General features: G+C 31.0%; 4 protein-coding genes across 11 annotated transcripts; 3 read left to right on the top strand and 1 right to left on the bottom strand.

The window, feature by feature from the left end:
- Position 1: 1 nt before the first annotated feature.
- On the bottom strand, positions 2-2,876 carry LOC139091286 (transmembrane 9 superfamily member 3-like). Its single transcript, XM_070641295.1, has 5 exons — positions 2,017-2,876; positions 1,085-1,938; positions 589-1,023; positions 290-520; positions 2-231 (listed from the first exon to the last, which is right to left on the bottom strand). Exons 1-5 carry the CDS (start codon positions 2,095-2,097, stop codon positions 87-89), a joined length of 1,746 nt encoding a protein of 581 aa, XP_070497396.1. The 5' UTR covers positions 2,098-2,876; the 3' UTR covers positions 2-86.
- LOC139091293 (L-lactate dehydrogenase-like) lies at positions 2,381-5,746 on the top strand. 3 transcript variants are annotated; one of them, XM_070641301.1, is made up of 7 exons: positions 2,381-2,399; positions 2,513-2,603; positions 3,940-4,085; positions 4,154-4,313; positions 4,381-4,527; positions 4,590-4,715; positions 4,821-5,746. In XM_070641301.1, the coding sequence occupies exons 2-7, from the start codon at positions 2,600-2,602 to the stop codon at positions 5,261-5,263; spliced, it is 1,026 nt and encodes a 341-aa protein (XP_070497402.1). In that variant the 5' UTR covers positions 2,381-2,399; positions 2,513-2,599; the 3' UTR covers positions 5,264-5,746. The 3 variants fall into 3 exon arrangements, with proteins under 3 accessions (XP_070497402.1, XP_070497403.1, XP_070497404.1); XM_070641302.1 differs by lacking the exons at positions 2,381-2,399; positions 2,513-2,603 and adding an exon at positions 3,186-3,345; XM_070641303.1 differs by lacking the exons at positions 2,381-2,399; positions 2,513-2,603 and adding an exon at positions 3,720-3,865.
- Positions 5,747-7,029: 1,283 nt separating this feature from the next.
- On the top strand, positions 7,030-9,638 carry LOC139091294 (L-lactate dehydrogenase-like). Its single transcript, XM_070641305.1, has 5 exons — positions 7,030-7,278; positions 7,601-7,760; positions 7,832-7,978; positions 8,040-8,165; positions 8,634-9,638. The coding sequence occupies exons 1-5, from the start codon at positions 7,153-7,155 to the stop codon at positions 9,074-9,076; spliced, it is 1,002 nt and encodes a 333-aa protein (XP_070497406.1). The 5' UTR covers positions 7,030-7,152; the 3' UTR covers positions 9,077-9,638.
- Positions 9,639-12,146: 2,508 nt separating this feature from the next.
- Positions 12,147-23,906, top strand: Best2 (bestrophin 2). 6 transcript variants are annotated; one of them, XM_070641287.1, is made up of 12 exons: positions 12,148-12,810; positions 15,449-15,559; positions 16,261-16,302; positions 20,838-21,009; positions 21,407-21,597; positions 21,669-21,762; positions 21,834-21,876; positions 21,949-22,121; positions 22,188-22,295; positions 22,373-22,742; positions 22,861-22,965; positions 23,102-23,906. In XM_070641287.1, the coding sequence occupies exons 1-12, from the start codon at positions 12,740-12,742 to the stop codon at positions 23,851-23,853; spliced, it is 2,232 nt and encodes a 743-aa protein (XP_070497388.1). In that variant the 5' UTR covers positions 12,148-12,739; the 3' UTR covers positions 23,854-23,906. The 6 variants fall into 6 exon arrangements, with proteins under 6 accessions (XP_070497392.1, XP_070497388.1, XP_070497389.1 ...); XM_070641288.1 differs by having other exon boundaries at positions 21,404-21,597; positions 22,864-22,965; XM_070641286.1 differs by having other exon boundaries at positions 21,404-21,597.
- The last annotated feature ends 232 nt before the right edge of the window (positions 23,907-24,138 follow it).

Genomic DNA, 24,138 nt, shown 5'->3' with positions numbered 1-24,138 from the left:
ATTTGGTGAATCCGTTAAATAATTTGTATAATTTTAAGGACTTCGTTTATTTAATAATACAAAACATGGTGTAAAACAATCAATAATTAATCAATTTTCACATTTGAATAGATTTTTCTTACAAAATAAGTAGTACCAATATATCCTACAGTTCCACATATCATGCCTAGAGCTCCACTAAACATTGCCATATATCCGAAATAAAAGACAGTTTGAAACAGCCCGTACATTCTGTGAATTAGACATAATTAGTGACATTCTCAGTATGAAGGTAGACACAATGACTTACTTGGTTTTGAAGAAGAAATAATAGAAGGCATAAATATATACATAAATGGACGTAGAAGCTCCAGACAAAAATGCAGTCCATTGCCACCTATAATCTTCGGCATTAAGAAGGAAGTATGTACACACGATTGTTACACAAACAGTAACGATGATTAGAATGAGGAACACGAGAAGCATGAAACCATACACGTAGTAAATTTTATAAGCCCAAAATGATGTGAAAATGAAGTACCTGAAATGATGGATTAGATTAAAAATTAAATCCTAGGATTAAAATTTAAATCCAACAGATTAACTTACATTTCAATGAAAATTGAGCCAAAGGGGAGAATTCCACCTAATAAAGTGATGACAACTGGTTCCATATACCATTTCTTCTCAGGAATTGGTCGTGGAACAGCATTAACTCGACATGGATGATCAGGTTGGCCACTTAAGTTTCTTCCAACAATCGTACCGACCATAGTCAATGGTAAAATCACAAAAAGACAAATGCATGTTACAGCAAGCATCGTTCCAAAAGGAATTGCACGTGTTGCATGATAATAGATTGCAATAAAATTGATAAGGAATGCAGTACCACAGATACACATTGGTATAAGGAATGCTGATAAGAGCATTTGACGAATCCAAACTTTTCCGCTCATTCTTGAATAAAGAGATCCGCCAAAATAGCCATTAATTGGTGATGTTGCTGCATAAACAAATATCGCTGTTGATAACAACGATCCACGTCTATAAATAGATAAATTATTTAATAACAATATTGATAACAAGAAAAGTCAACTTGACTTACTCAGTATATAATTCGCCCATAATAGCAAAGCAAATAACACAAAGAACGACACTGGTCAGTTGATATCCACAACCAATTAATGATGTGAATAGAATTGGATACGATGATGATCTAAAGACATCACCATGAATATTTTTCCATCCATATTCATCACCTAAGTCTCTTTCCATATCATCCATTTCTTCATCCTTACTGTATCGAGCATAATCTTTACGTAGTGTCCTAACTAAAATCATTGAGACAAGTCCAACAAGGAAAATGACCATCATAAAGCTATTAAATATGCTAAACCAATGGATGCGATGTTGAAAGAAATTTGGATCAAGATATTTATCAAATCGATCCTTAAACTCTACAGTTGATGGTCTCCAATTGACTTCATATGTAAATGAGATTTTAGCTCCAACATGCAGAAGCTGTTCATGCTCATTAGTTAAATTAACATCAATAATTTGTTTGCCATTATATCCAATATCAAATCGTTTATGTGTATGGATATAATATTTCTTCTCATGCTCCTTTCCAACTGCACCCCATATTGGCAAATCATCAATATACATCTGGAACCAATAATGATTCTTTACAGCATATACAAATGCCTTATATTTCTCTTCATCCAATTCAACCATACATGTGACAGTTCCTTTAGGCACACTGTCTTTAAAATCAATTGCATATCCACTAAACTCTAATTCTACACCTAAAAGAGCTTCAGACATCGTCTCATGATAATGTGAGATACTTTGTTTACTGCCAACGCAAAACGGCAATGAAAAATATCCATAAGTCTCTTGTCTATTGTGAAATGGACCAACTGTATTCATCCACAGAACTACTTCTTCATGATCTTCATACTGTAAGATAAATCATCAATTGTTATACTTAATATAATTAAGTACAGGTCATGTTTTTCATGAGTAATTACTACTTACAATATGATTATGCTCATCGGCATGAATAATATTTAAAATTGATAGGAGTACGGAGCAGAAAATGAATAGCTTATTGTGCATGATTATTTGTTGTTATCTTATCTTGACGTGTCCTTAATTGTAGTCTTCGGATTTATCCGGATTATACCTTAATTTCTTAAAATTTTACTCGATTTGTTGACATGTCACTTTTATTATTTTTCTCGGTGCTCACTTGGTTTTAGCAATTTTTCAAATTTTTAACGACCGTTATTTTAATTTTAGTTTGTACACGTTATTCATGTTTTTTGTGTTGATAAATAACACGCAATTTATTAGTCATCATTAAACTATTAATAAAACATTAGCTGCATAGTAATTATAGTGATATTCTGCAATTTACTGTAAGTATGGTCAAGAAGAGAATTGAGAGAATGTAAATCGCATGCGCATGCATTGATCTCTATTACATTATCAAAAGTAAGAGATGACTTTTAACATTTTCTCCAAACCGCAGTTCTTTCAGTTAGTCTCTCCTGTGTTTTGGACTGTAACTGATCGTATTATTCTTGCTGCTCGATAATTCCTCAATTATTAAGCAATCATGGGTAAGAAATAGCAGTTGTACAAAACATTAGAGTACATTAGATTTAGAATTACATCAATATGACGTAGAATTGCTTCTTATTAGCGAAATTCCCCATATTTTTGTATTATTTACCATTTTTTAAGTTCGTCGGCATTATTTGTAGGTCATTGCAATGTCAAAATATAATTTTAAGGATAAAACGAAGATTTATTTTTCTGATCTTTTACGTGAAGATCCAGTTGAAATTTTATCTTGTCTACTGAAGACTTTATTACCAACTGAATGCAAGAAACAGACATATTCACGAAATTGTATCTTAAAATTGATCAGTAATTACACATTCGATGGCAAAAGAGTTATAGTCATGCGCATAAATTCACAGTTGTATTAGTCAGTAAAGAAAACGTATGGAATGGAACGTACTCAGTTTCATAGTAACTTCTTTTGTTCATAGATAATTTCCTAATTTCTTCTCTGTTATAGACAGAGACAGAGCATACAATTTTGCGTTCTAATTCCCCTAAAAGATTCGCATACAGACATACAAGCCTCTCCATCCATATGTTTTCTATACTTTGTATCTCAACAAGGCTGGGGAAAAAAGGTCACCTTCAAAGAAAGCAAGGAAATTTTGCGTGTACAAGTAAAAAAATTTATCCATTAAGTCACTACTGCCGCAAAAGTGCAGACCGAACTGTGAATTTGTTGAGACTCTACACAGAAGTAGATTTTGTGTTAATTTATTTAATAATTAGATAAACGTAAGGAAATATTGTTATCACTATATACATTCCATTTGTGTGTACACATTTAAGTGCCAAAAAATATTTGCGTATCGTACCAAGAAAGTAATTTGAACTTGAACTTCAATCAGTGTCAATTGAGAACTTTTTCATCATATCAATTCTATTTGTGTTGTCCCACAACACGCCTTAATTTATGTCATAATAGTCGCACATCATCTGAATTATAGCCTTTTCCTAGTATGTCTCCATACTGTGATATTTTTAATATGCACGTTTTCCTTTCCATTTGATGATGTGTTTTTATCGATAAGTCCAATATATAAGTATGTAGTATCAGACATTTTCGCAATCAGTTGTATAAGACTTTTTGAATTAGTCAGAACCTAAGCTTTATGGATCTGTGTATTTAGATTTCTATATAAAAATAGATTTTCACATTTTCCAATTGACCTTGCCGGTTTTTGAAAGTCATACAGTCAAAAAAAGCATCAACGTAATACATAGAAAGTTCCTCGCATTTAAGAAGCAAATTGATGTAAAAAACAGCATAGCAGTGCTAACAAACAATTACAGATACTAATTAGATTATAATTTTGTTCCTTTATACAGACGATATTGAAGTAAAAATGGCTAATGTCCACGAAGAATTGTTCCACGAAGTCGCTGATGATGCTCAGCCAAGAACTCATCATAAAGTGACAGTTGTTGGAATTGGCGCAGTTGGTATGGCTGCAGCATTCAGTATTTTAACTCAGGTAATTTGCTTGATGGAACTTACGTAAATAATGGAAAGTAATAAGAAATTTTTTGGTCTACGTGACAGCATGTATCAAGCGATGTCGCTCTTATTGATTGCTTTGAGAATAAGTTGAAGGGTGAAATGATGGATTTACAACACGGATCTAACTTTTTGAGAAACGCTAAAATCTCAGCCAGCACAGATTTGTCTGTATCAGCTGGATCTCAATTGATTATTGTAACAGGTGGGCATATAAAGCTTCTTCTTCTTATTCTGACCAAAATTCACATTTTATTGCCACTTGTTTTCAGCTGGTGTACGTCAGAAGGAAGGAGAATCACGTTTAAATTTAGTCCAACGTAATGTTGACATTTTCAAGGGAATGATTCCAAAGCTTGTTGAATACAGTCCTGATACAACATTGTTGATTGTCTCAAATCCTTGCGATATTTTGACATGTAAGTTGATCTTTATGGAGTTGTGGGATGCATTTAATAATTGAATGACTTTTTGTATGCAGACGTGGCATGGAAATTATCTGGCTTGCCAAAAAATAAGGTCATTGGCTCTGGAACAAATTTAGATTCGTCACGATTCCGTTTCAATCTTGCTCAACGTTTGAAAGTAGCACCAACATCTATGCACGGTAAATATATGCTTTCCTTCTTATTCCTACCTGTTGACTTTCGACGTCACGTGACTAGTTTGAGATCTTTTGTGTAATAAAATCATAATTTCTCATCTAATACAGGATGGATTATCGGTGAACACGGTGATTCCAGTGTCCCAGTATGGTCAGGTGTCAACATTGCTGGAATTCGTCTTCGTGAAATCAATCCAAATGCTGGATTTGATGAAGCAGATCAAGAGAACTGGAATCAGTGCCATAAAGATGTAGTTAATGCCGCATATGAAGTTATTAAATTAAAGGGATATACATCATGGGCTATTGGCCTCAGCTGTGCTGATATTGCATCATCACTTCTCCGTAATACAAATTCAGTTAAAGCTGTCTCAACATTGGTTAAGGGTATTCATGGAATTGACAAGGATGTCTTCTTATCATTGCCATGTGTCTTGAATTCACATGGTGTTGTTTCTATTGTTAAGCAAAAGTTGAGCGACGATGAAGTTGCCAAGTTGCAAGCCTCAGCAAATTTGATGGATGAAGTTCAAAAGGGAATCGTTTTCTAAATTAACTAAGCAAATCTTCGAGTACTTTAAATGTGATGACAAGATGAAGCTATACCTACATTATTAAGCGCACGAAAAAATAATTTATTGAAAATTTTTGCACTGCACCCCCCAAACATGAATGTTGCAATTACATGTAAAATTCATCATTTAAGTATACAGGATGGTCCAAAAGGAACTTTATATTATTTTTAACTAGTTGAGGAAGACAGAAGTGAAGTGAGAATCTTTAAAAATTATTTATTTTAACTAAACAAAATTAGACCTTTTCAAAATTATCTCTTTCTTTAAGTTTAAGTAGTTAAATGATATCTGATTAAATGAAAATGACAAAAATAAATGTTTTAAACATAACAAGATGTTTGGTTTCGCATTGACTACCTCAAAACTATTTGCTGAAAATTGGCAATAAAAACTTTTAAACTAAATACTCAAAATTGAATAAAAAGTAAAATTGTTGCGACGATTAACTGTCTATGAAAATGTTTTGGTGATATTAATAGAACATTCCTTTACAGCCTCGTGTAACCCATTGTAAAGATTTCACAAACATATGATCAACTGACATCACTTAATGTCGGGCAAGAAGAAAAAAATTGTGTATCATGTGCCAGCTCACGTTTTCATATTTAGCGGAGTTTTCATGTGAAGAAATATTGAGTCATAAATTTACAGCTAAAACGCGTCATTTCCATGCCTGTATGTATGATCTACATGTGAGCACTAAGTGTAAATATTGAGAATTTTTGTAAACAAAAAATAATACTGTGGAGATTAATTTTTAAGTTTTTACTTAAGATAGTCTCTTATCATGATTACTAGACTGACTCATAGTCAATCACAACAATGGAATTAAATTCCAATGGACATTTAGGCGATTGTTTTGATTTTTGTTATCATATAGATTAGTTAAGAGGCACGTGAAATACTTATTAACAGATTACCAACAAAAAGTTAAGATAAACTGGCTATATGCTTAACTATTTGCAGAGCTGTATTCATTTGAAAAACAAAATTGTGCTAAAGAGCCATACAATTCCAAATTAAAAACTGTTGAGATGTTTCAAAATGCTAAAACTTGTTAAACTGAAACAATTCAACAGTTTTCAATGTGGAATTGTATGGTTCTACGTTTAGCTTTTAATTCAAATTTTAAAAAGCAGTTAAATTGTCAATTTTTAATTTCACGAGTTCAAGATCTTGAAATGGCCGAAAATTCGATCCAACGCCATCGTGACTCTAATCCCAGACCGGAATACTCGATAAAATCCATCCTCAGACGAGTCTAGTAGGTCATAGCCGGAATTTCAACCATTTCTCCGCAATGTGCTTTTCAGGTATATTATAAACGTAATCAGCGGATATCCCCTGAGTAATATCAATAGTTTTAAATCACCTAAAAGTAATCAAAATTCACGACAATCTGATAGCTTAAATTTATGAGAATTTAATGACGAACGACACTTGAAATAAATGTTTTTCTATGTATTATTTCAGCATTTCCTACAGCAACATGACGTCATACTGCATATGGCAACCGACTTTCATTAGAATGACGAAATATTGCATAGAAAATTAATCTGCATATATCCAGTTTATTTATAAGAATTTACATGATTATTATTTTAAGAATGTTATGTCTACTTGCGGCTAAGTCCATAAGCATTCTCAAATTCGCACTTAAACTATCGAATTCTGACGGAAGATAAGAAAGTTAAATTATATATAAGCAGTAATAATTCTCACATAACGCCAGTATTGCCGAAGACATTCGCATTGAATCATCGAAAGAGAATTAATAGTGAAATTTTTTAATAAGCAACAAGCACGTGCTTTTGTGAAATTTTAAATAAATTAAGTGAAAGTTAAATAAATTTGTTAATCCAATAATGCATCTTAAAAATGAAATGTTTCATGAAGTTCCCAAAACTGAAGAACAAAAATCACATCAGAAAGTGACAATTGTTGGGATTGGAGCTGTTGGAATGGCTGCTGCCTTCAGTGTGCTAGCTCAAGTATGTATTAGAACCTGTGGTGTAACCTAAGTGAGCTTCAGGTTGACTTCAGTTCCCAAAATTCCCTAGATGTACCCATGACCCAGCTCCTGACTCATTGATCATCTCCAACGCATTCAAATGATTTTAGGCAAATTCTACCTTAAGATTCCAGATCCTTTCCTTGTTTGAACTTCTCAGAATCCTTAATACCTGATTATTCAATTCTCCTAGCATTTAAGACACAAAAATCACCATTTCCATTGAATTTCAAGTGATCAAATGATTGGAAATCCCAAAAAGATTTTTAAAATTTTAAAGTTCCCATAAATATTCATTCCAGAATGTCTCAAGTGACATAGCATTAGTCGATGTATTTGAAAATAAGCTTAAAGGTGAAATGATGGATCTCCAGCATGGTTCAAGATTCTTGAAGAATGCAAAAATATCAGCAAGCACAGATTTGTCTGTTTCAGCCGGATCACGTCTGATTATTGTGACGGGTAAGAAGATTATTGGATATGCCATCATGAAATGCAGTATGAAGTAATAAAATTTATATGAAAATTTACAGCCGGCGCACGTCAAAAAGAAGGGGAATCACGATTGGATTTAGTGCAAAGAAATGTAGAGATCTACAAGGGATTGATTCCAAAACTTGTTGAGTACAGTCCGGAAACGACATTGCTGATTGTGTCAAATCCTGTTGACATTATGACCTGTAAGATTTATTGAGAATTTATATCCGAAACAAAACGCTAATTTTTAATTAAATTGAATAGATGTTGCATGGAAATTATCGGGTCTAGCAAAAAATAGAGTCATTGGATCTGGCACGAATTTGGATTCTTCACGCTTTAGCTTTTTGCTCTCTCAAAGACTGAATGTTGCTCCAACATCCATGCACGGTAAATATAATAATATTTGGGGTTGGAGTTCTCTCCCAACCTCCAAACAAAGAGGTTGTGGAATTTTCAAATCCTCAATTTTAAATTAAATACGTGTAGGAATAAGTGACAAACCGGATGAAAGTACACAATTAAGACCAAGGAACAACGAGACATAAGAGAACTATATTTAATGAGAAATTGAGGAAAAACTGGACTTGGGGTTTCCAAATTAACCTTGAAGTTTCAAGATCAATTTTAAGCTTAAAGTTCTTGAATTATTGTCAAATATTCAACTGTTGTGCTTATCAAAACCATACAAATGTCTTAAAAATAATTGTATGGTTTTAATTAAATTTAATAATTGTTAGCAGTAATTTCCGTTCAGCGATTCGACCGACTGATAGTTGATGGTGTTTTGACTTTTAATTGGCTTCCTATGGAAATAGACTTACGTACCAATTTATCTAATAATTTAATACCATACAGGATGGGTTATTGGTGAACACGGTGACTCCAGCGTTCCAGTATGGTCTGGTGTCAACATCGCTGGCATCCGTTTACGTGAAATCAATCCAAATGCCGGTCATGAAGAGAAAGATACAGAGAATTGGAATGATTGTCATAAAGAAGTTGTGGATGCTGCATACGAAATTATCAAGTTGAAGGGATATACATCATGGGCCATTGGCCTCAGTTGTGCTGATATTGCATCATCAATCTTTGACAATACAAATTCTGTTAAAGCTGTCTCGACTTTTGTCCAAGGTATTCATGGAATTGAAAAGGAAGTATTTTTGTCACTGCCGTGTGTTTTAAATGCTAATGGAATTGTTTCTGTTGTTAAACAGAAGTTGAGTGAAGATGAGTTGGCTAAATTACATGCATCTGCTAATTTGATGGATGAAGTTCAGAAAGGATTGCAATTTTAGATAGTTTTTGTACTTTAGTGGATGTAAGGATTATTTATTTTCATACTTTTAAATATTTAACGCCAAAAAATAAGCAACAAGCTTTAAGAATTTCACCATAAAGTCATAAACAAGAATCTGAACGTGTACATTATCCAAAAATAAACACGAGAGATGTCAATAAACTGATCTGTATGCGAAATGCCACGTTTTGTGCTTGGCAAGCTTCTTTTCGGAAGCAATTCAACCGTATCCCCACATTTCCTGGCACGAGAAACCAATTGGAAGTGACTGTATAGTTTAAATAATAATTTTCATAAAATATACAGGTCATAAATTAGTTAATGAATACTGCTTAGTAATAAATTCTGAATCTCTCTCTATTCTAAACTGCTGTCACGTGCTGTTGGAGAAACTTTTCAAGAGTTATGAAATTTAACAATTGTTTGGGATTTTTTGGCACATTAAATACCGGCTTTGGATAGTAGCAAGGTCATTTTATTTCATCAGTTCCTTACCATTCATAGACATTATGCTATAATCATAAACATTTAGAAATAAAGTTAAATTATTTAATTGGAAATGTGTTTCGAAACCTTACAAATGATTTGATATTTAAAGTTCAAAATTTGAACTCTTAAAGTTCAAAACTTGAACTTTAATCTTTCAAATTGAGAAAATACGTTAATTTTTTTTAAACCTCACAAATAATTTGAAGTTCAAAATTTGAACTTTATAGATAAATTTAAAATGAGAAAATTCGTTAAATGTTTTTTAGTCTATTTTTGATTTTTAGTTTAGTTTGATTATGCAATTGTTGAATCATTGCACTATAATGTAACAAACCAGCTTCAACCGATCAAACATCTATTATAATACTGAATTAACTTTATTAACTGCTTTTAGAAACTAAACATGCGAAATTATTCATCATAAATAATTAATATCCCCCATAAAAAAAAAAAATCCATTAAATAAGGCATCTATGGCTTAGGTACCCAATAAAATTTTACACTAGTCGTGAAAATCGTACATATTTGTTCATTCCAGTAATTTACTGTTAAATTGAATGTAGAATATATATCAATTATCGCCTTGTTAAAGAAAAACTTTTTTTTCTCTTCTTTATTCTTGTCTTCATATCTTCATATTTCTTGCGAATAGCGATAATTAAGCAACAAGTATTGATTGAATAATACTCAATTTTCTGCTATGAAGAAGAAGCACATACCACACTTAATACCATAGAGAGAGAAACAAACACATGATAATGAAGGTCAAGATGAGATAAATATGCAATATGCATACATAAGCAGGTCCTCTACGTCAGATTCGTCTACACTTTGGAATTCTTTTTAAAACTCAAGATTTTTTTTAGCATGTTGATGGTGTAAAGGAGACTTTGGATTAGTCATTTTGGATTTTTATTCCGTTTATCATGAATATTTCTGGGAATAAATGTCATTCAAGTTAATTACACGTTTGGTGTCTTATAAGTCATTTGTATGAAGCTTTAGAGAGGTGCTAATGAGTATTTTTGTAAAGATTTCGTTTGGACCTCTTGAAAAAAGTCACAAAATTCTATGAATAGTAAAAAGTTTATGATAGAAAATTTAATTGTGCTAATTGAGCTTTTTCTACGCGATTATTGATCTTAAAGACTTCATTCATTTCATATTTTGCGATATTTTTGCCTCCAGATTGCGATTAGTAACAATTTCTGACGTAAAACTGCGTTCAGGAATAGTTTTTGCTCAAAAGCAACAACTTCTGCCTCAAAAGTACGTTCAGTAACAATTTCTGCATCACAATTACGTTCAGTAACAATTTTCTGCCTCACAAGTGCATTCAGTAACAATTTCTGCCTCAAAAGTGCATTCAATTGCCAATTTCTGCTTCAAAAGTGCGTTCAGTAACAATTTCTGCCTCAAAAGTACGTTCAGTAACAATTTCTGCATCACAAGTACGTTCAGTAACCAATTTTCTGCCTTACAAGTGCATTCAGTAACAATTTCTGCCTCAAAAGTGCATTCAATTGCCAATTTCTGCTTCAAATGTGCGTTCAGTAACAATTTCTGCCTCGACAGGACGTTCAGTAATAATTTCTGCTTCAAAAGTGCTTTCAGTAACAATTTCTGCTTCAAAAGTGCGTTCAGTAACAATTTTCTGCCTCAAAAATGCGTTCAATACCAATTTTCGGCAATGTAGCACTTATAGAACATTTTGGTCACATGAGTCTTTGTATACAGCATAAACTATCAAATTTATCATTGGCACACCCCAAAAATCTTCTCATTAATTCACATAAAATCCCTGCCACAGAGAAGATTATTCAATAATTTACAATTTGACAAGTTCAAATGTTCATAAACTTTTGTGATTGGATCCTCCCAATATAATCATGAAAAATTCCTTTGTTACCAGACAATATAAACCGGTTAGCAAAAAATAAAAGTAAGAAACCACAAAAACCTTTCTCAACTCAATATTTTTTGTTTATATTTTAACATTTTTAAATAAATTATGGCTATTATGGATATACAAGTTATAAAGATTAACAGCCATTATGTTGGGAATACATGTTGATTGACATAATTTGCAAATCTCATTACATTTATTTTTATATATCCAACAATCTTCTCAATGATCATACAGGTGATTTTGTGTATATTGTCGTTATTGAGCAGCGACTCTCCCGAAAAAAAATCACAAACAACTTTTTTCCTCTCATTTCAACTTCTTCTTCTTCTTTTTTATGTACCGCATGCAGTTTTGAAGGTATAAAATGACTTAATTTCCCGCATAAATAAAATGTCATTTAATTAAATTCACAATTAAGTAACATGACAGTTAATAATTCACATTGAATCTAATAATTAATCTCAATATTACCAATTACGATAACTGCAATTACAGCAAAAGTAAACAAATTATTATCAATGTAAGTGACACAGCACAGTCGACTGTGTGTTGAGCATTGAATAAGCGACGACAATCAGAGAAAAAGTGTTGGATTCTCTGAGAAAAATTGAGAATGTGAAACAGGCAAAAATGTGTTTGTTATAAGGTATAGAGTGAGAATATTGAGAATCGATCGTTCATTACCAGTTCAGCATTCGTGGCAGCAAGAATAAAAAATCTTACATCTTTCCCTTACCAATATCCAGCACAAATGGAAATTTTTTAGTCATTTTTGTTTTAATTTTTAAGTCACAAAAGTTTGTTGCTGTTAAGAAAGTTTAATTATAGTTGTTAAGGAGTTGAAGTGAAGATATAATAAATGAAAGGAGAAGAAAAGAAGGAAATAGAAGAAATTTAAAAAATATAAAAAGTTTCATTCAAGTGTGCCAAATAATTCAATGGAATTTATAGTTCATGCAAAAATGTTTATTTCTTGTTTAAAACGTTAAGTGATTGAATAAGTGCCTTAGAAAGTGGAACCGAAATCGCGTCTAAAGTTTAACTTCGGTGGCTGTGATATTTAATAATATTAAAATATATATTGTCGCCATTCCCTTTATGATATATTTTGTACCGTACCTAACACAAAAGTTACATATGACAAAAAAAGTGAAATTTCTGGTTGAAATGAATTGAAGTCTGTGCCACAAATAATTGTATAAAAATTAGCATTGCTATTTATTATTTTTATGTGCGAAGTTTCCTCTATCTCATTGTAAATAAATGACCATCTCATATTCAGCAGAAGTCCCAAATGGCAGTGCATTTGGGTGCTTTTGGAAAATATTATGGAAGTGAGTTTTAATTACATTTTAATGACTAAATTTCTAATATTTTGTGAAATTTTTTCGTCGTTTTTAAACAAAGTCAACGAATGCAACGAGAAATTTAATTAATTAAATCAGCTTTTAGCTTAGTCGAATGCTAATGAGTCCGATACTCACAATATCTTCTATCATATTTACATGCCTTCCTTTTCAAATAAAAATCGTCGCCAATTTTGTATCATCATTATGGAATATATTATTATCAGATAGATTTGAGGCAATTAAAATATTTCCCGTGATTATCGCTCGGTTGACTTTCTTAATTAGCTCTATTTGACTTCTTTTACAACTGAACGCTTTTAAATTTTAACGTTTTACATAAATTTAAATATTTTTCGTCAAATTTTCGTTAAAAATTCAACGAAATTAATTTGTAAACAATAAAATTAATTGCAAAAATTGCAATTAATTGAGTTATTAAAGCTATTAACAAGCACTCAGATTTCTTCAAACAAAAGTTGTGTAGGAAAACAAATTGATTGTTATCAAAAGCTGTGATACAAGGCACGTGACTTGGCGTAATTAAAATGCAACAATTTTGTGAAATTTTCTTCATCGAGCAAGCTTATTTTCCTGTCATGAAATTCTGTGAGTTATAGACACATTCATAAGTAATAAGAATTTTATGAATCAACAGCTTAATAGCACCGAGTCAATCTGATCAGATGAATTGTTGATATCGTATACATAACTTAAAATAAAATGAAACTTGATACAAATCGAGAGTTCTGTTGAGCTTGAAAGAGCGATAAATCAACAAAGAATACAATGATAAAGCCAATGAATCAGATGACAACATCAACATACAAAAAAAGATCAAAAAAACATTATACAGACCTTGTTAATTACTCGATGCACAAGTGAATGTTTTACTATTTTATATGGCAGTAACTGCAAGTGTATAATGCCACCATCTCATGTATTTTAAATACTATAATGATTTTACATAATGATGCAATTTTTATTTGCCGTATAAATACGTATAACTTTTTCGGAAAGTAACTACACGCACAGCATGAGAGAAGAAAACAATAAAAGTGCAAAATAATATCTCTTCTTAATCTCTGGATTGTATAATGTTCAACAAAAATATAAATTAAGATTTGCGCATCATTCAATGTCTAATGGATTTCTAATTTAACATCATTGTTGTTCAACAGACGATTAAAAAATACTTTTATACAAGTTCAAATTGCACAATATAATTTCAATAATAATAATATTCGGAAGACGATTACACGAGGAGGGAAATTCCGATATCTGAGACCATTAATCAATCAAGCTTGCTGTTGTTCATGATCTTCGATCGGCACGTCTCGTTATTAGAATAATGAATTTAAACAAAAAATATTCAAGTTAGAAGGCTTTTTAAAAGTTGATAATAAATGCGCATTTTTTTGTGTTGAATTTAAGTAAATTTTTGTGGGAAAGGTTAACAGATCTGAAGAACAGCTTGAGATGTGAATAATTTACCGACTCATTTAAAGTTTAAAATTTATGATCTTGAATTGTATTATCAATGATATTGCGAATGATTTGAGACTTTATCTCATGTCCTTTAGAAATATGTAAACAAATTCAAGATTGTCTTAGCTAGGTGGGTCAAAAATGCTTGAATGTCAAGGGGTATTATTAGATTTGTTAGCAATTGGGTTGGGTGTGAGGTCTGTGTCATTTCTTGTGGGTTATCGAGGTGCCGGATTAATGCCAAATATTCATCATACCCAACTCCACATTGACTTGATGCCAAAACTGTTCCACTTGTATAATCCGCGGACATTTCAATTGTAAACAACTCCAAGCTCTAAATCCATAAATCCCAATAGGAAATTACGAGATTAGGAGTCAAATGAGAGAAAAGAAATGGCTTTGTTTTGCTCATATTTCCGCCAGTGAAGTCCGGATTTAAAAAATTAAACAAATGAGTCGATTGGAAAGCATGCCGTACAGCACAATATTGCATGCATTTAAAAACAATAATATACAAATTCGTAATTACCTTCACACTTAAAAAATAAATATACAGTAGGAACAAAAATTGTAGAAATTATAAATCATATGAGATTTGTTGATCTGATAAGAACTTAATGACAGTAAATTGCGAGCTTATTTTTTGACATAAAACTTATTTTTAAATGCTTATGAAAAATTGTTTAACAACAGAAATGATTCTTAATTATTCATAAATCTCGGTACACAATTTTCAATGTCAACGTAATACTACACATGCTGAATTGATGAAACAAGCAATGATTATGCGATAATACCGATGTTAATGTGAGAGACTCGACTATATTCACATGAAGTTAATTCTTAAGTTTCAATTTGTTTTCCCACGACAATTATATTCAGTGCTATTTTGCGTCATCTCACAGCTTTTGTACTCAAAAATTATATTCATCGATTGCATGTATCCGAAACTAATTGAATTTGTTTCTATATGTGTAGGAAATTGCTGATAACAAGTGTTGCATTAGTATTTAGACAGGAGAAAATAAGTTAATTTTAAGTCAATTTACTAACTAAAAACCGTAACACATAAAAAAATAGGATGAGTGCCAATAAAACTAATCAAGTAACTTTCATTTTTTAATGTCCAATACAGGTGGCGTGGTAGTGTATACAAATTAGTATGGCGTGAACTTCTCGCTTATTTGGGATTATATTATTCAATAAATTTTATATATCGATATGCTCTTGATCATGATCAAAAACGGTAGGTTTTCAACTTCGTACAATCAGTAAGTCTTATCTATTTTTGTATAGCGAGTGATTTAAATGCTCGAATAAAAGAGAAGGCGAAAGGAACATTCTGAATGGCAAATAAAAAAAGAAAAGCATGGACTTAGAAAAAAAAATTTAATTTACAAGAAACAAAGACAGTGATGTGGCCAGATTAAAGCTTTATTCACATATTACTCAGGGTTGAAAATCTGTTGATGAGTGTATTTATAGAGTATATCCAATTAATTAGCTAGATAATCCTAATTTATTTATATATCTAATGATGTTCAAGTAATTGCTGGATTTTGCAAATAATTTATTTGACGATTTTAATGAAGCTTCTGTAATGGTAATTTTATAGGATTGCTGTTGATTCTAGAAGATGTATTGAATTATTTAATGCTTGTTACTAAGAGAAGAAGCTTTACTTACAATAAAATACGTCTTAACTCTTTGAAATTTAAAATTAAACTAAATTCAGAATTAGAATGAAATTGAAAAGTGAACAAAAATTCTAAAAAGTGAGCGAAATTTTTTTAAAATTTACAAAACCGTTAAAATTTGAATTCTACAAAATCGTTACTTGTAATTTGAACATCAGCTCCACAGATTTAAAACCCTAGATATAAATTTGCTCTCTCTTTTTCGATTATTATTTCATCCAACTCACTCAAATTGATTGTTTAATTACAGCTATTTTCAAAAAGTATCGGGTTATGTCTATGATAATTTTAGGTAAAGATATTTCTTCAAAATTGCATGCAAACAAAATTATCAGCTTTTGGAACTTACAATTACACATTACCTATTAAAATTAATTTTTTAATTGCATTGCACGAATAATTTTAGTATTTTAAGAGGGTCTCTCTTGCTCAACTTTATTATAAGCATGCTCGTTTAACTCATGCTTCATCATACTATTGTGCTTGCACAAATTTGTGTTTGCTTACTTGGTTTACATTTAAATTGAATAAAAATGTGTGTATGTTTCTACTTTTTATTATATTTATAACATTTTGAATATGTTTATATAAAATATATTGAGTCATGAACAGTAAGAAGAGGACAGAACATGTATTGTATGCATTAAAATGTCAACACGAGTTCGTAGGTAAAAGAAGTTGTTGCTTATTGATGTTTTTGTAATTAATGACTGTCAATATACTCGTTCTACGTATAACTGTTGCGAAATAAGCTTCTGCCAGCTGCATACCTTGCAAGTTTATACGGTCATTTCTCTTTCGAAGTATAAATCAAACCGGAAAGATAATTCAAATTGAAATGGAAAGGCATAGTTCTGTAGAACACGTCACTTTAACAGAAACCTTGAAAGTGAGAAAAAGAATTGTAATTGGAACTGAAAATGATTTTCTAGACTAGACTCATTTTAACTGAGATTAAAATTCCTCCGGAAGTGATTTTGGCATTTAACGTAGTCATTTGCCCAGTCTAAATTACATGATTTGAAAAATTTTGCAGGGTTCTCGGTTCACCAAGTCTGAACTCAAAAGTATTCATTATCAAATGGACAAAATCACCCAAATTATCTATTTTTAGACCAGAACTGCGTATCCAAAAATTCTTCTCATTGAAAAAACTTCAAACATCTCTAATTGGGTGATTCACATGACAAAAAAAAGCAATCAAATATTCTTAGTTATGGCTAATTTAACCTCATAATCTGACCGTATCTCTTTCCACATCAACCAAAAAATTCTTTTCAATAAAATATTCAATCGACATGACTTGACTACTTAAACAGAATAGGACCGACAAAAAATATTTTAATTATTGCTTCTGGATGTCCAACTTATTATGATTATATAATAGTTCACAAAAAAACAAAAAATAAATGTTAAGCACACAAATTCACATGCAAAGTCATTTACTTTATGTCCACCAAGTGTATTCATGTGTGAAATGTGCATGAAATGTATTAAGCACATAGCGCAACAAACTCTATTTTTTTTTTGTGGGTCGCACTCGAATTTAATAAAATAACAGATATGTTTACATTATTGAATGTAGTTTTTGCGTTTTAAATAAAATTATCGGAAGTTTTTAGTTTTAAACACACTTTTATCACTCATAAAACATTTTATTTTTTTACTCATCTTTAAGGATTATTTAAGGCTTAACACGCGCCTGAAATCTTACCAATGAATCATCTTTTTTAATTTATTAAAGCTGAGTAGCGCCTTTGTAATCAATAAAAAAAAAATATTTCTGGTTTAATAGAAGAAGAAAAATTTCTTGAAAAGAATTCAAAACAAAACAAAAAACTAGCTTTTGGAATTTCCAAACAATAAGAGAATAGCTGTCAGAGTTAGAAGTGGCTTGAGGAACATTCAAAATAATAATGATTTTATCTGGGGAAGTTTATTTTTTTGGAAACTATTTTTTTGGAATTCAATTATTTGGAAAATAAAATTTTGGAATAGAATTATTTGGAAAATAATTTTTTGGATTTGTTATTTTTTGGAACGGATTTTTTGGCATTATTTTTTTGGAAAATAATTTTTTGGAAAAACCTTTTTTGGAAAATATTTTCTTGGAAATTTTTATTTGGAAAAACTTTTTTTGGAAGAGAAATTTTTGGAAAGTTCAAATCTAATAAATTTTAGCTTGTAATTTAATTTGTGGAATATTTGTTCGGCGCATTTTTTATGATTTATCAGTACTAAATTAATGTCTTTTATATGAAAAGTTCTCTAACTTTCAGTCATGATTCATTATGCATGAAAATTTTATAAAAATTGCAAAACTCGTCGACTTATTGATCGAAGGATTTAAGCTCATTTTTGATCCGTAAATGATTAATAGATAACAGTTTTCCTACCACAAAACCAAATCCAGTAAGATACCGATCACTTTTAGACCATAAAATTAACATCAAGTTAAATCCAAGTCATTCAAACTTAAAACACATGATCTACTAAGATCGTAGTCAGATACTCTGCCCAAATACAAAATCCAGCAATGTATAAGTCACTATTGTTCTCATGACTGAAAGTTAGAGAACTTTTCATATAAAAGACATTAATTTAGTACTGATAAATCATAAAAAATGCGCCGAACAAATATTCCACAAATTAAATTACAAGCTAAAATTTATTAGATTTGAACTTTCCAAAAATTTCTCTTCCAAAAAAAGTTTTTCCAAAAAAATATTTTCCAAATAAAAATTTCCAAGAAAATATTTTCCAAAAAACGTCTTTCCAAAAAATTATTTTCCAAAAAAATAATGCCAAAAAAATCCGTTCCAAAAAATAACAAATCCAAAAAATTATTTTCCAAATAATTAAATTCCAAAAAAATATGTTCCAAAAAATTCCGAGCCAAAAAAATATTTTCCAAAAAAATATAGTCCGCCATTTTATCTGACAAGATCTAATGATGTATCAGTTTTCTGATTAAAACAAAAACATTGAATGAATGTGTTTTGGCAAACCTTGATTGGCGGAGTTGATATCAGGGAGGGGAATTAGCTAGATAGACAAGTTTAAATGAAAATTTGGAATTGTTAAGCATTTAAATTTAAATAATTTTGAACAAGTTTTTGCTATAGAAGCTTAAACTCAGTGGTGGGCAACCTTATATTCTTTGAATCATACCTTGCTGGTAAGCCTCGACCGGAACCATACATGGTTTACGGCATTTACAAATTCACACTATTGGGCCACGGTAAACAGATTGCCCATAACTGCAAAAAACCAACTATTTTTAATATTTTAAAATTAAGATTGAAACTCCGAGTTGTTAATGCATTTTAGATGCGCAGGTCTGCCATTTTCAGATTTGCAATTTCGTTTGCTGTCCAAAGGTTTTGGATGAACTTCAAAAAGATCCAATCAAGTAAACACTTTCAAAAATTCAAACCAAAGAAATTATTTTTGTGTTATTATCAGCCTTTAGTTTAAGATCAATTCCAATCCCTGCATCTCCATTCATATCGATAGCTTTTAAGAAAACATCCTGGTTTCATCCATTTGAATTCTAATCTAAATTTTTGATAAATTCATCTAAATTTAAATTCTAATCTCGAATTCATTAAAATTCTAATATTTAAAACACTTCCATATCTATCCTTTACCTATCTCATGGACAAAATCTTAAAAAATTTGAAGTATTCTTTACGATTCTTTCAAGTTTTTTATTTGTTTTGTAAACATTCTAAACATCGAATAGTTTTAAGACATAAAACATATACTAACCGTTAATTCCAAAAATCTCTGCTTTATTATCATCATTTTGACAAATTGCCATTCATCCATTGTAGCCATTTCAAGGAATAATACTTAACAAATTCAAAATCCGACAAAAGAAATTCAAGAGGCTTTCAAGCCAGCTTCAAACTCTGACAAATGTCTCGCTTCTGCGAAATTGAAAAGGAAATTTCCAAAACAAAGAGTTGAAAGAAATTTTTCTTCTTAGTTTAGTTGCGAAATTCCCCCAGAAGAAGTTATAATAACATCTAAATGTGTGTCACAAGTTAATTTACGTGAATGGCGATTAGTTCATAATTTTTCATTAGATTTGTTTCATGTTTGCATGAAAATTATCAAAATGTACATGTCTATCCAATAGCTTTGTGACTGGAGATCATACTATTGTGATGTGTTTTGTATGTGACGTCAGTTACTCATGGATAAATGTTAGTTTAAGTGTTTTTTTATTTCTTGTCATGAGAATTCTTTATTGAATATTTTTTTTCTCAATAAAATAAATGTGAAAAAAAAAAAAACAAAACCAGAAATAATTCTGTGGGTAATGCCTTTCCACCTTGTGTTTGTTTCTTGTATAATTTTATATTTTTTTCAATAAAATTTGATTTGGGTGAATGTGGTTTATGTGTGTGATATCATAAATACCATAAATTGAGCGATTTCTGATGCTTTTAAATTATACCATCATGCTTTATTTTATTTATTATGCAAGGCAAAATTCATTTATCAGCATACTGCATAATTCATCATAAGTTTTTAATTTTCCAAATTGGATAATGAGACTTAATTGCACGAAATTATGTTTTAAATAAAATTAAGTTTATAAATTTGGGTCACTAGATCAAAATAAAAATTCTATTTTTTTCTACCTTTATCAATTTTTTTATCTATTGGGGTCTATCATGGCACAGAAATCATTCAATGCTATTTTCAGCTTCTATCAACAGTTAAATTTTTACACATTTTCTTACTCTTATGTCTGACCTAGTTTTCTTTTTCTTGAATTCTAAAATTTTTAATTACTATACGAACCAAAAACTTTAGCGTTTTCGAAAAAGTGCGGCTGTACTTTGGAGCACAAAGTGAATCAATTCCAATGTCCTTTGTACTGGGCTTTTATGTAAGCTTGGTCGTTAAACGATGGTGGGAGCAGTATAAATTATTACCATGGCCAGATACTCTCGCTCTGTTTATCAGTGCTGCGATTCCAGGGAATGTAAGCTTAACTATTGAACCAATTTATCTTTTCATACAAATGTTTTTGAAACTTACACAAAATTTACAAATTTTATGAAATTTTCGAGATTTTAGAACTTTTATTGAATATTTTGAGAAACATGTTCACTTCACTGTCTTAGACTATGTTTACTGTCTATTATCTTGCTTAATAAGTACTAAATCCATTTTAATATCAGTAAATTCTATTAAATATGAAATTTCTATGAAGTTTCAATGTAAACAATGAAAAAAGATTGACTTGAAGTTAGCTCCAAATCTAAATTATCTTTCAAAATTCAAAAAATAATTGTAACGGATAAAATCATTTGTATGAAAAGATAATCTACAAATCATTGGACACTCCATTAACTCAACAAACAAAAATATTGTAGCAGGAGCTTGGTAGATTAATGAGACGAAATATAATGAGATATATGGTCTTAGCATATGTGATAACCTTACAGCGAATTTCATTGCGTGTAAAGCGACGGTTTCCAGGACTTCAACATCTCGTTGATTCCGGTCTCATGCTTGAGAGTGAGAAGAAAATTTTTGAAATTATGGATTCAAAAAGTCCAATGTCCAAGTAAGCAGAACATACATATATTCTAATAGCCATAATGATAATTGTTAAATATTGACATTAAATATTAATAGATATTGGATGCCATTAGTCTGGTCAACAAATATTATTAACCGTGCCAGAAAAGATGGTCTTATAACGTCAGATCATATTGTACAGACGATATTGGTGAGTTGTTGATGATGAATAATGTTTTTGTTAAATGATTAAATCTATATGACATTGTGTCTCATCGGTAGATGGAATTATCTGATATAAGAAGAAGACTTGGTGCACTTATAGGTAATAATGATGATTGGTGTCAATTTACTGATTCATCTTGTTAACAATAAAATTTCTTTTTTTAATATTTAGGATATGACACAGTGTCAGTTCCACTTGTTTATACACAAGTCGTAACATTAGTTCTTTATACATATTTTATTGCTGCTTTAATGGGAAGACAAATGGTTCCTGCGCAAGATACCGCAGATGGTAAAAAATACGAGGATCCTGATTTATATTTCCCACTATTTACAGCTCTCCAGGTTTGTATACAGTCACATGATACAGACAAGTTCTTTAAAAATTAAAATAATCTTTTATTCATAAAGTTTTGTTTTTACGTCGGATGGCTTAAAGTTGCTGAGGTACTTATAAATCCATTCGGTGAAGACGATGATGATATTGAATTGAATTGGCTGATTGATCGTCATATAAAGGTGAAGAAAACAATAATTTGTAAATAAATGAAAAAAATTTCAAGGTCCAAGACATATTTTTTATTATCGTTCGAAAGGCTTCATACATGATTGTTGATGAGATGCATGAAGAACATCCAGAGTTGTTAAAGGATCAATATTGGGAAGAAGTTGTACCGAAAGAGCTTCCATATACAGTCGCATCAGAGCATTATCGACGACATGAGCCGAAAGGTTCAGCAGAGACTTACAAGGTCAAAGAAGCTGATGCTGTTTATGCAAATATTATGCCTCATAAGAGAAGTCTCAATGACGATGTATATGCTGATTACGAGAGTGTAGATACACCTATGGTTGAGCGCAGAAAGAATTGGTTTAGTCGACAAATGCATAGGATGGGATCACTAAGAAGTTCATCCACTGCTTATTCCTCTGGTGGAATTTTCAATCGAAATAGGCTGAACTCTGGTAAGTTGCTTATTATTATTGTCTGTAAATATGGGACGTCATTTATGAATGAACCCTAAAGTTCTTCGTACCTAAACAATTACATTAATTATTGAATATTTATCATGTCACAATTGAGAAGTCTACTCGAGCCCCGAAGCAGGCTTAACGCCGCATCATTTGCACCATCCAACAGGCAAGATAAGTCGAAAGTCTGGTCGAAACAGACAACTGTTCAAACAAAGTAAGTTACTTTTATTATTTCAAAAGACACAATGTAATTAAGAATTGCGTTTAAGGTTACTAATTGACACAATTTTAATATTTTATTGCCCTCAATTAACTGACAATGTTTTTGGATATTCTTTGCTTTTTAACAGATTCTAAGGGAAATATACTTAATGGGCAAATGGTACCAAGAGTTCGTGAACGTGTTCCGACGCCAGAAAATGACAGTCACAGAATGAACATTAATAGCACTTCCAATAATAATCCGTTTACATTACCATCAATCTCATCTAGTGTTGCATTAGCAACATCACAACTTGCAACAAATCCCACAATATTTCCTTCAAACAACAATTCAGTTCCGATATTGGGAACACTACTTCTGTCACCTATTAAAGAATCTGATTCTGTCAATAACACATTATCGTCCGGATCGTTAGCCACAATGACATCTAATAAATCAATATTACCACTTAATATTACATCTACAAATGCACAATTTGGATCACAATTTGTCATTCCGGCTAATTCTAATCAAGATCTTGAGAATTTTGTTATGATTCCAACAACCACAACAATAACACAAAATGAAAATGAATTAATTCCTGTTCATACAGTTCCATTAGCAATTACAACGACAGCAAGTCAGACGTCTGCAGTAATTACCGAATTTCCAGTTGATCATACTGATTCCGTTAGATCGAGGGGTACAACTCCAAGATTAGAAAATTTATTTGGTGACGTAACAGCATCACCAGCTCTAAAGAATAAAATCGAGAGACAACAGTCATTAGATTCTGAGAATGTAACCACAAATGTAGATAATAATAGCAATTCATCAAACTCTACACTTTCTAGGCGACCTGCTAAAGTCAATGGCAAGAATGGTGAAGTTTATGTATAATGAAGACATTGTAAATTATGAAAAATAATAAAATTTATTTTATTTTCAATGAACCTTGGCTTCTTTTTGTTATTTCTTCATGGACTTCATTATAATTAATTAAATTAAGTTTTTTCAGGTGAAATACGTTAAGGAAAAATTTAAAAAATTCAAATTTCTGCGAATCGCAAAGTATCAAAACTGAGCAACAATTCAAATTCATTTTGACCGTTGTATTATCTTATTAATAAACATAGCAAGCAGATCCTCAGGTAAGGAATCAATTTAGGATATTACACAAGACTA

This window comes from Chironomus tepperi, unplaced genomic scaffold (genome assembly GCF_022539635.2).
Source record: "Chironomus tepperi strain 1889 unplaced genomic scaffold, CSIRO-AGI_Ctep_v1 contig_244, whole genome shotgun sequence".
NCBI classification, from domain to species: Eukaryota; Metazoa; Arthropoda; class Insecta; order Diptera; family Chironomidae; genus Chironomus; species Chironomus tepperi.
Note: the sequence above shows the minus strand (reverse complement) of the source record. Positions and strands in the feature narration are given on the sequence as shown.